The 13,743-nt window shown below is 31.5% G+C and overlaps 1 protein-coding gene across 1 annotated transcript in view; it reads left to right on the top strand.

Moving 5' to 3' along the window:
- Positions 1-13,743, top strand: part of LOC143225248 (cell adhesion molecule Dscam1-like) — a 234,562-nt gene that overhangs the window by 172,226 nt on the left and 48,593 nt on the right. The window contains exons 26-31 of the mRNA XM_076454314.1: positions 1,296-1,391; positions 4,682-4,864; positions 5,284-5,583; positions 8,754-8,957; positions 10,946-11,146; positions 12,318-12,442. Coding sequence (XP_076310429.1) covers positions 1,296-1,391; positions 4,682-4,864; positions 5,284-5,583; positions 8,754-8,957; positions 10,946-11,146; positions 12,318-12,442 — 1,109 coding nt within the window. The remainder of the gene's footprint in view (positions 1-1,295; positions 1,392-4,681; positions 4,865-5,283; positions 5,584-8,753; positions 8,958-10,945; positions 11,147-12,317; positions 12,443-13,743) is intronic.

The following is a 13,743-nucleotide window of genomic DNA, read 5'->3' as shown; positions in this document are numbered from 1 at the left end:
TCTAATACAAACCTTCATAAATCAGGCATACATCACTTTTTATCTGCAAGCTGGACAAATAAGGATTCCTTAATTTTTGAATGCCCTTGATGATTAATTATTCCTACTGAATTAATTAATTTTGCATCAAAACCAATGTCAGAGATAGAGGAAGTTAAATGAGAAAGAATTAGACAAATCTAGACTGAGTTATTAGCAGTTTAGTCATGATAAGCAATTTCTAAAGAAGTTAGTAAAAATAGTTAAGTGAGAAAAAGTTAAATTAGTGTAAGTTTAGCCATAATGGGTGATATTTTACCAAAGGGTTTTCAAAAGTAATTGAAATCACCTGTGTAAACTTTCATGAAAACGTTACCCATAGGGTAATGTAAATAGACTTATTGCAGATTGTGTAGTATTAGTCAGAAATAAAGTAGGAAAAATTATTCTTATCAATTGGACTTTAAAGTAATTGAATCAGCCTATGTGAAATTTGACAAGAAAAGAGGATTATTTAGAGTTTTAGATACAACTGCAATATCCTATAAAGGAAAGAATTTTTGTATATATGTTTGACTTGTTTTGAATATGTTACTTTAAAACAAATAGATTGTGTGCTGTCCATTTCTTGTTCAAATTTATTGCCATCAAGTCACAGATGGCTGCTGTAAAAGAATCCAAGACCATATTCAAAACCTGACAGTTTTAAAATCAGCCAGTATTAAAACACTACATGTATTATGAATTATAAAATGATTGTTAATCTAACTCTTATAACAATAAGTGAATACTTAATTTGAATTTTCTAGTATATTTCTCTGTTTGTCTGTATATTACAAATTCATTTTGAAAATGAAGTAAGTTGGTTATTATATGTTTATTTTGTCATTTTTTTGTGATAAACACTTTAGTTTTAGATTAATTTGCACTTCTTGCATATATCTCCATCATGACTGGAAAATATGATGAATTTACATGAAATTTTCAAATTATCTCACAGACACACACACAATAAAGCTTGAACTTTTACCTTCTTACAGGCCTCCAGTGAACTTTATGTTGGATATCAGGAGCATGCTAGGTATACCTGAACCAAATTACAAATCATTGTTAATTTTATTGGATGTTAAATGAGTAATCACCATAAAAATTATTAAATACATATATTGATTAAGACTAATTTATATTACATTAAGTTCATTTTGTTCATAATAATCTTTTAAGCCCTTTCAAAATATCCTACTTGAAAAATATGTAAATGTACTGACGTACCAATTGTTTTTGAATAAAAATATATAAAGCTTGTTCTCTTATAGCACCACTTGAAGAAGTGGAAGTAAAACTTATATCAACAACTTTAAACACTGCAAATTTCTCCATATCAGATACTTTCATTGAAGGCAAAATTCAAGGTTTGTATTATTTTTGTTACTTTTAATTAGTTGCTGGTTAATAGAGTTTTATAAAATAGCCCTTTTCATCTTATTGATGAGAATATATTGCCCTTTTTTTTTCAATTTATCTATTCTCAGCTGGTTCAGCAGTATGTCTTTGGATTTACAACTCTAAAATCAGAGGTTCGATTTCCCATGGTGGGCACAGCAGATAGCCTGATGTGGCTTTGCTATAATAGATCACACACACTCATTTATCAATTTTTAGTATTATTTTGGCCGTTTTTACTTTCAACAAACTGGATTTCTATGTAAATTCTGTTAACCTTTACAAGATTATCAGTTTATTTAGTCCATAATTGTTAGGAAAAACACTAGTGACTAAACAATACACTTGAATTGATTATTTAATATGTTCCTAAAGTTTGAGTATCTACATATCTCTAGATTTGGGTAAATGTGAATTATTCACAACATTTTCTTAGATTTACATTTGGAATATTTAACACTCCACTAGGCAGCATTATAGTATAATAAGGGTTAAAAAAAGAATGTCTGAAAATTCAGCTGGTTTGGCTTTAAACATGTGAAACACTTGCTACAAACACAAATTTCATTCCTGATTTTATTTTTTTCTAAGACGTCAGAGTAACATGGAATTGTTAATAACGTTTTTAGATCATCATGGCTGATAATTTTACAAAATTTTACAAAAATTGGGCTTTGGCTTATAAAGTATTGTTCTAGAAGAAGCTGTCATAGTTAAGTGACTTGAAAATACTTGATTAACCTTGTAGTTATTTGTCAACTTAATTTAATTAAAAATAAAACTAACAGTTTTATTCAAATTCTTCTTTTTTAAATTCCAGTAGAGGTTTCCAGTACACGATTTTATTAGTAAAGAGGGATGAAACTAAAGGTACTTTTAGTGCAATACAGAATCACACTGCTACCAATTTATATATCATGCTTCACTGTCTAAGGCATTATTCTTCATAGAAAATAATAATATGCAATGCTGTATACAAGCCAGTTCTTTCATATTAATAACACTTTTTTTGTAGAGAAATGAGTTCTCTACCTAAGATATTATTAAAAATGGAATTTTACTTTCTAGTTTCACTTTTTTACTTATGTATAAGTAATCCATGCTGTCACTATTTGCTTCTCAAATGTTTTGTATTGCATCTTGGAACTTGACCTGTCGTGAGTTATTAAAGAATATATGAGGCTTTTCTCGAGCCCAGATATTGCAGTTTTCAATGGGTTCAAACAATCTTGGGAATACGTATACCAGTCCAGTTACGGAACTGGAGCTAACAAAGATGAATTAGTAGAAGCCACAAGTAGAAGTAGAAGAAAGTTAAGGACAGTGTTATTGAGTTTTCTACAGGAAAACTTCAGTTCACTCAACCTAGAGACAGTTAATAAGAACTTTTGAACCTATAACCCTTTTTATGGCATCTCTTCTTATGATGTTTGATTTATAGCACTTGGAGCACTACATTGTCTGGCCTTAAGATCTGGATGTCAATAAGACTGTTCAAACTCACTCCCTATAAGGAAAGAGAACTCCATAACATCTACACCTTTGTTGTTGGACCATATCTAATTTTGATGTTTTTTGCTCCTTACAACAAACCTAACTTCCTACAATGTCTTGTTAACTATAAGAATTGAATTCTGCTCTTTCAATATATGCCTATCAAACATTTGCTGGAAATCTATGGTATCTCAGTGATAAACTCCTTGAGTTAGAAATTTTTGGTTTAGCCATATAAACATTGACAAAATAAGCAAGGATAAATGTACTAAATGAGAAGAAAAGTATGGATGAACCTCCAAAGCAAATCCAGCTGAATGTCAGGAAGTTTGAGGGTTTGTCTGTTGAAGATTGCACCAAAAACAACAGAATTATTCAGATGCATCAACAGTTCATCTAGATTTCTGGATTATGACTTGAAATCATGAGAGTTTAGAGTGGACTACAGAGAGACATTACAAACAGTTCAACACTTTTAATGTATTAAATGACAATGCTGTAAAGGGTTTGTCTCTTTTTGAGAAGTTTAACACTATCATAACAAAGAAAGAAGAATAAAAACAATTCTTCCTTCAAATTGGGCAGCACTATAAAAAATGCTTTCCTAATAGCAAAAAGGAAACAATAACAATGCAAAAGTTAATAACCACATCAAAATCGTATAATGATGTAACTGTACTTTTACCTTCAAATGAAGAATTACCCTGATGTTCAGTAAATCTTAAGCACTTGCACTGAAAAGTAACTTGAATAAATGATCATAAAGAATAAACTGACACATCTAAAAAAAGTTTTTTGTTAATTTTATGTAAAACATCACACAAAATAAGCTAGAAAAAGTTTTAATTTAGGTATGACAATTTATTATTTATTAACATTTATCCAACTTCTTCTCTTGTCTTGCAAAATAACACTCAGAATTAACTTCATTCTTATCCTCAGCAATATCGTTGATGGAAGTTTTTTCAAAGTTTAACATTGTTCAATTGTTTTGAGATCTGTGCTGCCTTTTTCCAGTGTTAACTTTTGTTGGTTTCATTTTAGTTTGCTATAACTTCATTTTATAACTACATCACCTCCACGTAACTACATAAATTGGAAAAAAATTATCATGTTAAGAATTTAAAACAATCTAATGAATTCTTAAGTGACAGTAACTAGTACTTCCTCCCAAGGTTCTGACAATGTTCCTCACACTACCCCTCCTTTGTCTGTGGTCACTTGTGTAGAAGAAGTTACTGTTATAGTTCATCTTGTCATGGGTTCTTTGATCCCTTTCTTGCAACATCTCCATGTCCCTATATCTGAAGTATGTTCTTTTTTTAACCAAACCACAAAGATGAAAATTCCACTTGTCTCTTACCACCTTTTGGATTTGCACTAGGTTCGTCTTTAACTATTGAACACATACCAGAATGTATGTTCAATTATTGTCCTAATCACACTACATCCTATGCCCAACTGACCTGTTGTGTGAAACACTTGGCTTTTCATGTATTTTTCTGCTCATCCCTTACATTTGTCTTTTCCAAAGAAAGCTCATCTAGGTAAGTATTACATTCATGTGGATTCCAGGTGTGCAAAGGTGTATCAAAGGGATTTTTTTTTTTTCATCATAACTTAGGATAAATTTCTATTTCCAATTTCATTATTTTGCCTCTTACTATAGATGTAAAGGTGGACCAAATACTTTTTAAGCCAAAATAAATTTCAGTATCAAACCAAAAGTTAAAGTGTGGTTCCTTTTCTTTTAATTTTGTTTCAGAGTTTAGTGTCCATTATATGCCTGAAGGTGGACAATGGAAACAGTATCATATAAATGGAAAAGCAAAACATTTCCTTCTTGAAGGTCTCAGCTGTGGAACTAACTATGAGCTTTATTTAATTGCATTTGCTGATGAAAACCAGAAACGTAGTGAGCAGGTTCTGTTCAGAACAAAAGGGACACGTGAGTGCTAAAAGAAACTTTTGTATTTTGATAAAAATTATAGTTTGTCATCTTGCCAGATGGATGGTTGTTTCAGAAACTAAACCAGTACAGAATTTGTGAAACTCTGATAGTGATACTATCTTTCTAAATTTAATAATGTTAGTGGTGAAAATGTAAACTGTGTTCTTATAATTAGCTATGTAAGGCTTCATATCATTGTGTCTATTGTGTTTGTTTTTAACGGGACAGAATTCAATAAATTTAAAAACCAATTGAGTAAGAATTATATGCTTTGTTTTTTTTAACTTTATAATGGATTTACAAATATTTTACACCTCCAGTGTTTGCTTAAACGATTATGGATATGTATATTTTTAATTGTTTTATGGTTCAGTTTAAACTTTTTCAAGTAATAAGCTGTAGGTTGTTTTTTTTAGCACCTTCCACACCCACTAAAGAAGAGCTGCTCAGTGCTAATGCTACCCACATACTTATACATTTGTCTGCTTGGGAAAAACCTCAAAGTTGTCCAGTGACCCGAATAATCATAGATTATCGCCTCCAAAATCAAGATCACTGGACACCTTTTCTGGACAAAGTGGCTCCAATGTATCAAAATCATGTAGTTATACCTGATCTTAACTCAGAAACATGGTATGTCATCCGAATTATAGCTCATACTGATGATGGTTTCATGAAAGCAGAGTATAATATAAAGACTCAAAGGCAGTTTGCTGGTAAGGCTTCACAGTGTTTTAAAGTTTTCAAGAGTTTTAATTGTTAAAACATTTATTATCAACAGTAGCTCGTAATTTAAAACTATTAATTTATTTGGTAAGAATGTTTGAGCAGAGATGGAGCTTTGAGCAACCTCTCTTCAGATGCTTTGTTGTTTAAAATTTGCAGAAGAGCAAATAATTAAATAAGCTATGGCTCAAAATTGGAGTGATCAAAAACATAAACCTTAGTATTCTCTTAGCGATCTTTGGTGTTAATAACTGTTGTGCTAATGTATCAAAATGTTCTAAAAATACATTCAACATATAAATAAAATAAAATTATAAGAACTATATAAATAAAAAGAGAAAATAATTAGAATTATTCTTTACACTTCAACCTAACTTGTATGTATAAAAGTAAAAGTAAATGGTATCTTGTGCAGTACTAGTATGTACTCTTTTGCTGAATTAATAAACGTATTTTGAGGTATGTAAAGTTCTTAACAAAGATAAAATCAGTTAAAGATTTTATTTATTCATTATTTACCCATAATCTGTATCCTTTGTTATTAATTGAATAATTCATCAGTAGTTTTGGCTTTTAGTTATGTTGTTTTTTTTCAAGTTAAATTACAATCATATCCTCCTATCCCTTTTTTTTATCTGTAATGATGAAATACACCTTGCATAATAGGAATCTTTGATATAAACTGACAGTTTCAAAAATGCCTCATGGTAGTGTGTTCTTGATAGACCAATCTACTTTAAAAGATTTACTTGCTTGTATTTTCTGTAAAAGCTATACAATACTGTTCATCTTAGTCAATGTTTCTAATGATGCAGTTTTTTAACTATGACCTGTATATATCTGTAAGAACCTTAAAATATTAAAATATTGCATCTCATGGAGGAGAAATGATAAACCTGATGTTAAATGCTTCATGGAGAAACACATCTGTTTCCTTAAGTAGATTTTTATATTATAGCTGGTTTTAGTTATTGCAGTTTGTATTACAAGTTAATATTTATTGGGATTATTTGTAGAACCTTTGTGAAGCCTAGCTTTGTATAACTAATAACTTAATTACAAGGTGACTGAATGTGTGTGATGTTTGTTTTCTGAACATTTTTAGGTTATGTTATACTCCTAGGATTTATCTAACATGCTTCATTTTTTCCAGTTTATAGTGTATTCTTTATCCCAAATGTGTTTTGTAAAGCCTAGAGTGTATATTTTTTTAAATTAAAAGATTAAAGCTGTTTTTGTTCGTATTGGTAGATCCTATTTTACATACATTATGCTTATAGTTTTGTCTTTTTATACAGATACAATAAAACTGTCAGAAATAATAAAGAGGGACCATATAACATTATTGAATTTTTGCTATTTGATCTTTAGAAGAATCTTGGAAGTTTAAAAAAAAGTAAATTCAAACAATAACTTATCTACTGTGTTGTTTCTTGAAAAATTAATCAATGAATCTCAGTTAGTCTGATACACAAAGAGGAAGGTTTTTTTTTCATGTAGACATCCGAATCAATTTTAGGTCTAATCTTAGAGATCATGAGTATATCTTGTAATTTTTCCCTGTTGCCTGTATTGTGAATTTGAAAATCATCTATTTGAATAAGAGAACTATGCATAATTTAATTTTAATATCTCATTGATAAGAACAAATAAAACCATTTCATTCTCAATAGTCTGTCCTAAACAACAAGCTTTAGTTTCAAATCTATAACTTTGTAATATCATGATATCACTACCTCTTTTAGGAAAACTTTCATATATTTTGTGTTATAATTTGAAAAGCTTGGTAGTTCAGATTACCTTGGATGTTGTTAAGTCACATTACATTCTGTGTTTAGAAATCACTTGAGTTTATTCATATTCAAGAAAAACAATATCCAACATATGCATTCATCATTTATTGACTATGTATTGTGTTGTCTAATTTATGGAAGTTGAGTGTGTCAGAAGTACCACTTGACACTTATAAAAACAGTATTTCAAACCTGCCTAAGAAATCCAAGCAAAATAGTGCACATCTACTTCACATTACATACACAAAGAAAGTGACTTACTGATTTTAATGGACATTTCCAAATTTTTAGTACAGCCGTCAGTGAATAAAAACTACACATCAAGAAATACTAATCATCAGGAATATGGGAATGTAATATTTAAATCTCTATTCAAAATCTCAAAGTCTCAAAAAATTTTTGGTATGGTTATTGCCATTACATTATTGAATTTTTATTTATTTCAGATATTTAATTTAAAACAATAAAATACACAGAAAATCCAATGGCTTATAACTGTTATAATGAAACTAGCTGTCTCACTAAGGTATACATTTTTAAAAATAATTTCCTTAACATGTTTGAGGTGAATCTGGCTTTATCAATTTCAAATCAGTAGACAAGTAATTCAGAAGTTATCACTAGAACAAGATAGCATTGCACTTAGTCAGTAAATTAAACTCTCTTTTTTTATTCTGTTGGTTATAAATAATGTAATAGTAAAGATCAGAAAATATCATTCACATTTTTTGAAAGACAGTATGTGATAGGAGGGTGTGGCAAGTTGATTTAGTTTTCTGGTTTATATCTGTAAATCAAGATGATTTATATCTGTAAATCAGTTTAATTTTAAACTGTCTCGTCAATAACTCTAGTTCACTATAGTTCAATAACTATAATTTGTATTAATCTTAGAAGCTGACGTAGGTGTGGAAAGAAGGATTAAATGGGCATTTCAGAACAAACAAGTGTCATGATACATAGACAGGAAGATTGAGAATTTACTTGAATATTTTTTTTTGAAATCAAGAAATTAAAACGTGCATACTATTAAAAATTAAGTTATTAACTATATTTTGATGTGAAGTTTATTGACATAAATTGATCATTAGATTGTTTGGGTTTTGAATGAATCCAGTAAAATGTCATGACATGTACAGTTTGATCCAACAATGATGTTGTAAAAATATTTTTCTTTCATTTTCCATAGATAAGGCTTTTTTTCTCTGTTATTATCCAATTTTGACATAGATGTTTGTTCCCAATATTAATTGTTTTGTTTTCCTGTTACTTCTTCACAATAATATAAAGATTTTTAACAAAAGTTGCCCTTTTTTAAGTTTTAACTGTTTTATGTATATTAATAGAATATATTTCTTGTCTTTTAGCATTTCCACCAGACTCCAGTAACCCAGGTCATGTTTCCTCCTCTACATCATTTTTCCAGAATACCACTACACTAGTATCTATGGTTTCATCTGTTGTGGTGCTGATTGCTGGTGTTGTTGCAGTGGTGTGCCTTGTGATGTACAAGCTTCGGCGAACTAACCACAGCCGCCATCATTACAGATCGAATAGAGATCAGACTATAGGTTGTTTTAACATTTTATAAGAATTTTAAAATATTGTAATTTTGAAACATCAGTTTTAATATTTTTATTTACGCATATATACTCTTCAAAACAAGAAACGCAAAAGGGATATTTTTGTTATTTTAAAGAGAAATATATGTAATAACGTTACAAACTCAGAGTATGTGATGTTACACGTGTTAAGGCACTGATTGTCAGACCAAAATGAGAATAAAAGTTGTGCACTTTGAAAACGGAGGAAAACATCAGATTTTTCGCCAAAATGCATGCGTGTCCAACAAATTTGTTTGAGAGATCTGCATGTTCTGCAAGTGCAACTTGTGCAAAATCCTTATAAAAGTGACGGGTTCTCGGTTTCCATAGCTCAGTGTTAAGCCACCGACACGTAATACAGTTACGCCAAGACTGACTGAAGCACAACGAAACAACGCCATTGGTCGCTTGGAAGCAGTCGAATCTCGATCAGATGTTGCCAGAGCTGTGAATGTCCACCAAAGCACCATCACAAGGCTATGGAATCGTCACCAACAGCATGAATCAACTCATAACCGTCCACGATCTGGCAGATCTCGTGTGACCACGCCCGCACAAGATCGCAACATCCGGTTACGTCACCTTCGGAATAGGACCACCACTGCGACGTCTACTGCCTCAACCATACCAGGGCTGCGTAGGATTTCCGATCAGACCGTACGCAACCGTCGACGAGATTCTTAGGCCCCATGTGCAACCCATCATGGTGAACGTCAACGACGTTTTTCAATATGACAACGCCCGTCCTCACACAGTCCGACTCACCACTGTCTTCTTGAGACACCACAACATCAACGTTCTTCCGTGGCCCTCCAGATCACCAGATTTAAACCCCATCGAACATCTTTGGGACGAGTTGGACCGACGTCTGCGACGGCGACAACCTCAACTGCAGACTCTACATCAGCTTGCAGCAGCTTTGCAGGCTGAGTGGACAGCCGTTAGACAGGATGTGATTCGTCATCTCATCACTTCCATGGGCAGGAGATGCCAAGCAGTTATTGATGCTCATGGGGGTCATACTCGTTATTGACGTTGAGTGACGTTAAACTTCAACTAGTGAGCGTGGACTTCGACTTTGCAGACTTTGGATGTTCAGCAGTGAATGTGCAAAATTTCACACATGTCATACAGAACTTATGACATAAACTTGTTAACAATTTGTCTCATATTTTGCCTTTTGCCTTTCTTTTTTTGAAGAGTATAATTTCTCCCGTGAGAGCATCATCATGCAGTTGTTGTCCTATCATAGCATTCACTAATTGTAATATACAGACATTATCTACTCAGCCAGTATTAACCCTTTTAATGCTTAAGGAAGTAGACTGCAACATTTTCTGGTGCATAGTAGGTTTTATCTGCTATAGAAAACAAAACAAAAGTAAGACAGACAACTTTAATGGTTTACTGACTGCATGTTTATGCTAAAACTTCATAGAAATTAGATAAACAGAATCCTCCTATGTTATCAAAACAGATATAAACATAATATTGATATATATCATATAGATATGGCCTAAAAATTACGTTTTTAATAACAGAACACTTTGTATAATTCAATGAAAATTCTAAAGAAACATATTTGTCAGTTTTTTTTAACTTCTTTAAAATAAAAGTGAAAAACTCAAAATGTTTCAGGGCATATGGAATATAAGTTATTTCATTATGTTTCATCAGAAGATAGTTGTGAAATATCAGTTTTAACAATATTTATTTTTGAATACCATGTGTAAGCTATTTTTATTGTGAAACACAATATTTATTTCTAATTTCCATATTTTTTTAATGCTAAGGAACACACATAGTAACTTCATAATTATATACCTATGACCCCATGATATGCTTGTAATATGTCTTGTTGAATTAAAGTTTTCAAACATCTTCAGTATCCTTGAATGTCATGTTTGGTCATCTGGTCATATAATTAAATTCTAACTATTTTCTTCCTTCCCAAGAGTCATCTTCAAGAAATGACTTAGCAACCACTACAGCTTTGATGTCTCATACAGAGAAAAAGCCTCAGCACTCTGCATCATGTCGCCATAGCCACAGTCGAGAACACCAATCATATTTTTCTTCTCCCATACGAAAAGTCACGCCTTCAAACAATGTTGCTCAGGCCAAGCAAGTCAACAATATGCCCTCAACCAGCCATTGTAAGTCTGAAGGTGTAATTTGTGCATCCTTCACTGTTGAAAAGAGATTTTCAGTATTTAGTTTTCAGTTTTTCCAATATTTCAATAAATAAATCATGCAATAGTGCTTTCTGTGATGGTTGTTCAGTTCAAACTATTTTTAGTTTTGACTAACTAACATAGACCAAAACTTCAATGCTGTATAGTTTTTTTTTTTAACCATTTGTCCCATTGAGTTTTCACAGGATTGTTTATAGTATTATAAGAGTTATACAAACAATAAATTTTATTACAAAGTTCATGATACCAAGAAGCTACTACAAACATTGCATTGATTTGTAATTGTATTGTCTCATGTAGATATTGGTCTTAAAGTCTTCACAATATTTCCTTTTACTTCAACCTATTAATTGTAATTTATAGCTCTATATTTTAGTCGAATCTGCAGTTGCATTTCCTTTTCTTTCAGTCCAAAATTTATTACAGACATTTTAATGTATAAAAATTAAATTTTTCTCAGAGTAACAATTTTTGTTCATTCTTATTTCTTAAAAAATGTTTAATATAATGTTTGCTAACATAAGTTTCAATGATTAAATAGACTCAGAAGAGCAAGTAACTACAACTTATTGTTACAGCACAATGGGTCAGTAAAAGCATAGGATGTTCTTCTCTTAATAGTTAATGATGATATGAAAATTCCCAAGAAAATTTTTATCTTTTAATCTTATCCTGGTGTCAAAATGTTAAATTTAATAAGCATTTATCTCAACAATACTAAATTTATCAAACAAAGTAAAAACAATTTAGGATTTATATGCTGAAATATAGTTGTAGGTTATAATTATAACTTATTTATAATATCATTACAGGTTTTAGTGGGGCATTTTTTGTATGAAAACCAGTACTTTAGGGGCAGAGTGTGATCCAATTGTTAGCATGCCAAACTGTAGATCCATGGGTTGTACCCCATTACTTGCAAAAAAGTTCTTGCTGTGCTCTTTGAGGCCATGACTGTACCATTATAAGAATGATAGTTGCATTTCACAGATAGCTCTTAAGCAGCTTGACACAAAATTCAACAGACAATCAGTAGTGATGTACATCATGTCTATTCTTGAGAGATCATATTGTGATTCATACTGGTTTTTACCTGTGTTGTTTTGTGTACCTATATTCATGTTTTTTACAGTCTTTGAAGAAGAAATAGCTCCCTATGCAACTTTTAGGTTACCTGAAGAAAGAGAAAATAATGAAGACACAGAAGAATTTAAAACATTTAGTGTAAAACATGTGGAACCCCCATACCTAACAAAGGTAAGTTAAAGTACTGAGATAATAATACTGATTGCAGTATAAAAAAAATTCACATTAGGTTTGTATGTAGATATAAGTTAACATCTTCCAAAATGTTTTTCCAATAATACTTATCTCCACTCACACTTATAAGAATTACTCAACCACCATAATTTCTTCCTTTGTCCATCAAAGCATTGGTCTGATTTATTTTTCTCACTTTCTATAGTCTTTTATTACCCCACTCAATTGCCTTTGTTGATATTTATCTTGTAACACTTTATCTACATCAATATGTCATCTATCCTGATACTGTACAAAGAAACCTCATTCAGATAATGTTATCATTTTTTTGAGACTGACTCAATCACAATCTCTTAGTGGGGAGAAAGAACAGAAGAATACAAGAAAAGGTAAGTATTATAGAAAATACATTTTCAATTTAGGAAAATATTAACTTCCAAAACATGTGTGCTTCCTTTTCCACTTATATCTAGAATCACACAGGTAAAGGGGCTGGTAATGGCATTATTGATAAATGAGGCTAAAGGCTCAACTGGATGTGAAACAAAGTATATAATATCACCTTAATATCCCAGTTAGATAATTGAAAAGGCATTTTCAAATAAAGAATGTGAAATGATTTGAGAAGGCCAGATAGCACTGGAAAGTCAAATAATTTCTGATATTAAGAGTATCAAAGTGTAGTTAATAAAGCTGATTTATATAAGGTGACAGTAGAGGATGTTAAACCTTTGAAAATAGCCAAGTCAAAAAGCAAAATACAGTTTGTACATTTCAGCAGAGTGGGTTCAATTTCCTTGTGAGGCACTATTTTAAATAAGTGTACCATTTCTTTTGATAAAAGTTCATTGTGGGTCCACTGTGAGAGTGAGACAAATACAAGACAAATTTAGAAGTTAAGCCCCAATGCTGTGCAAAGGACAGCATAACTTCCATACATGAATTCTGAACTTCAGGATGTCTGGGTATATGACATCAGATTTAGGTTGCCTCAACAAATATGACTAAAGAAGAAGTGGTGAAGGTGGGCACTCTTGAAGATACTGAAAAAAAGAGGAAACCATGGTTGGGCTTACCAGTCTGGAGTTTCCAACAGCACTCGACAAAGGAGGGAATCAGAACACTGCCAGAACTCTTGTTAAAAGACAAATTAGTGGATAAGCATATAGAGGAAACTTTGTCCAATCCTAACTGAATGCATCTATTACCAATGCCTGAGGATGAGGAACCAGAGACCAAAATGTATGTAGGTGAGAGTTCCAATGTGTGGCAAATGCATTGGTTATCAGTATATCAAT

This window comes from Tachypleus tridentatus, chromosome 9 (assembly GCF_004210375.1).
Source record: "Tachypleus tridentatus isolate NWPU-2018 chromosome 9, ASM421037v1, whole genome shotgun sequence".
NCBI classification, from domain to species: Eukaryota; Metazoa; Arthropoda; class Merostomata; order Xiphosura; family Limulidae; genus Tachypleus; species Tachypleus tridentatus.
Note: the sequence above shows the minus strand (reverse complement) of the source record. Positions and strands in the feature narration are given on the sequence as shown.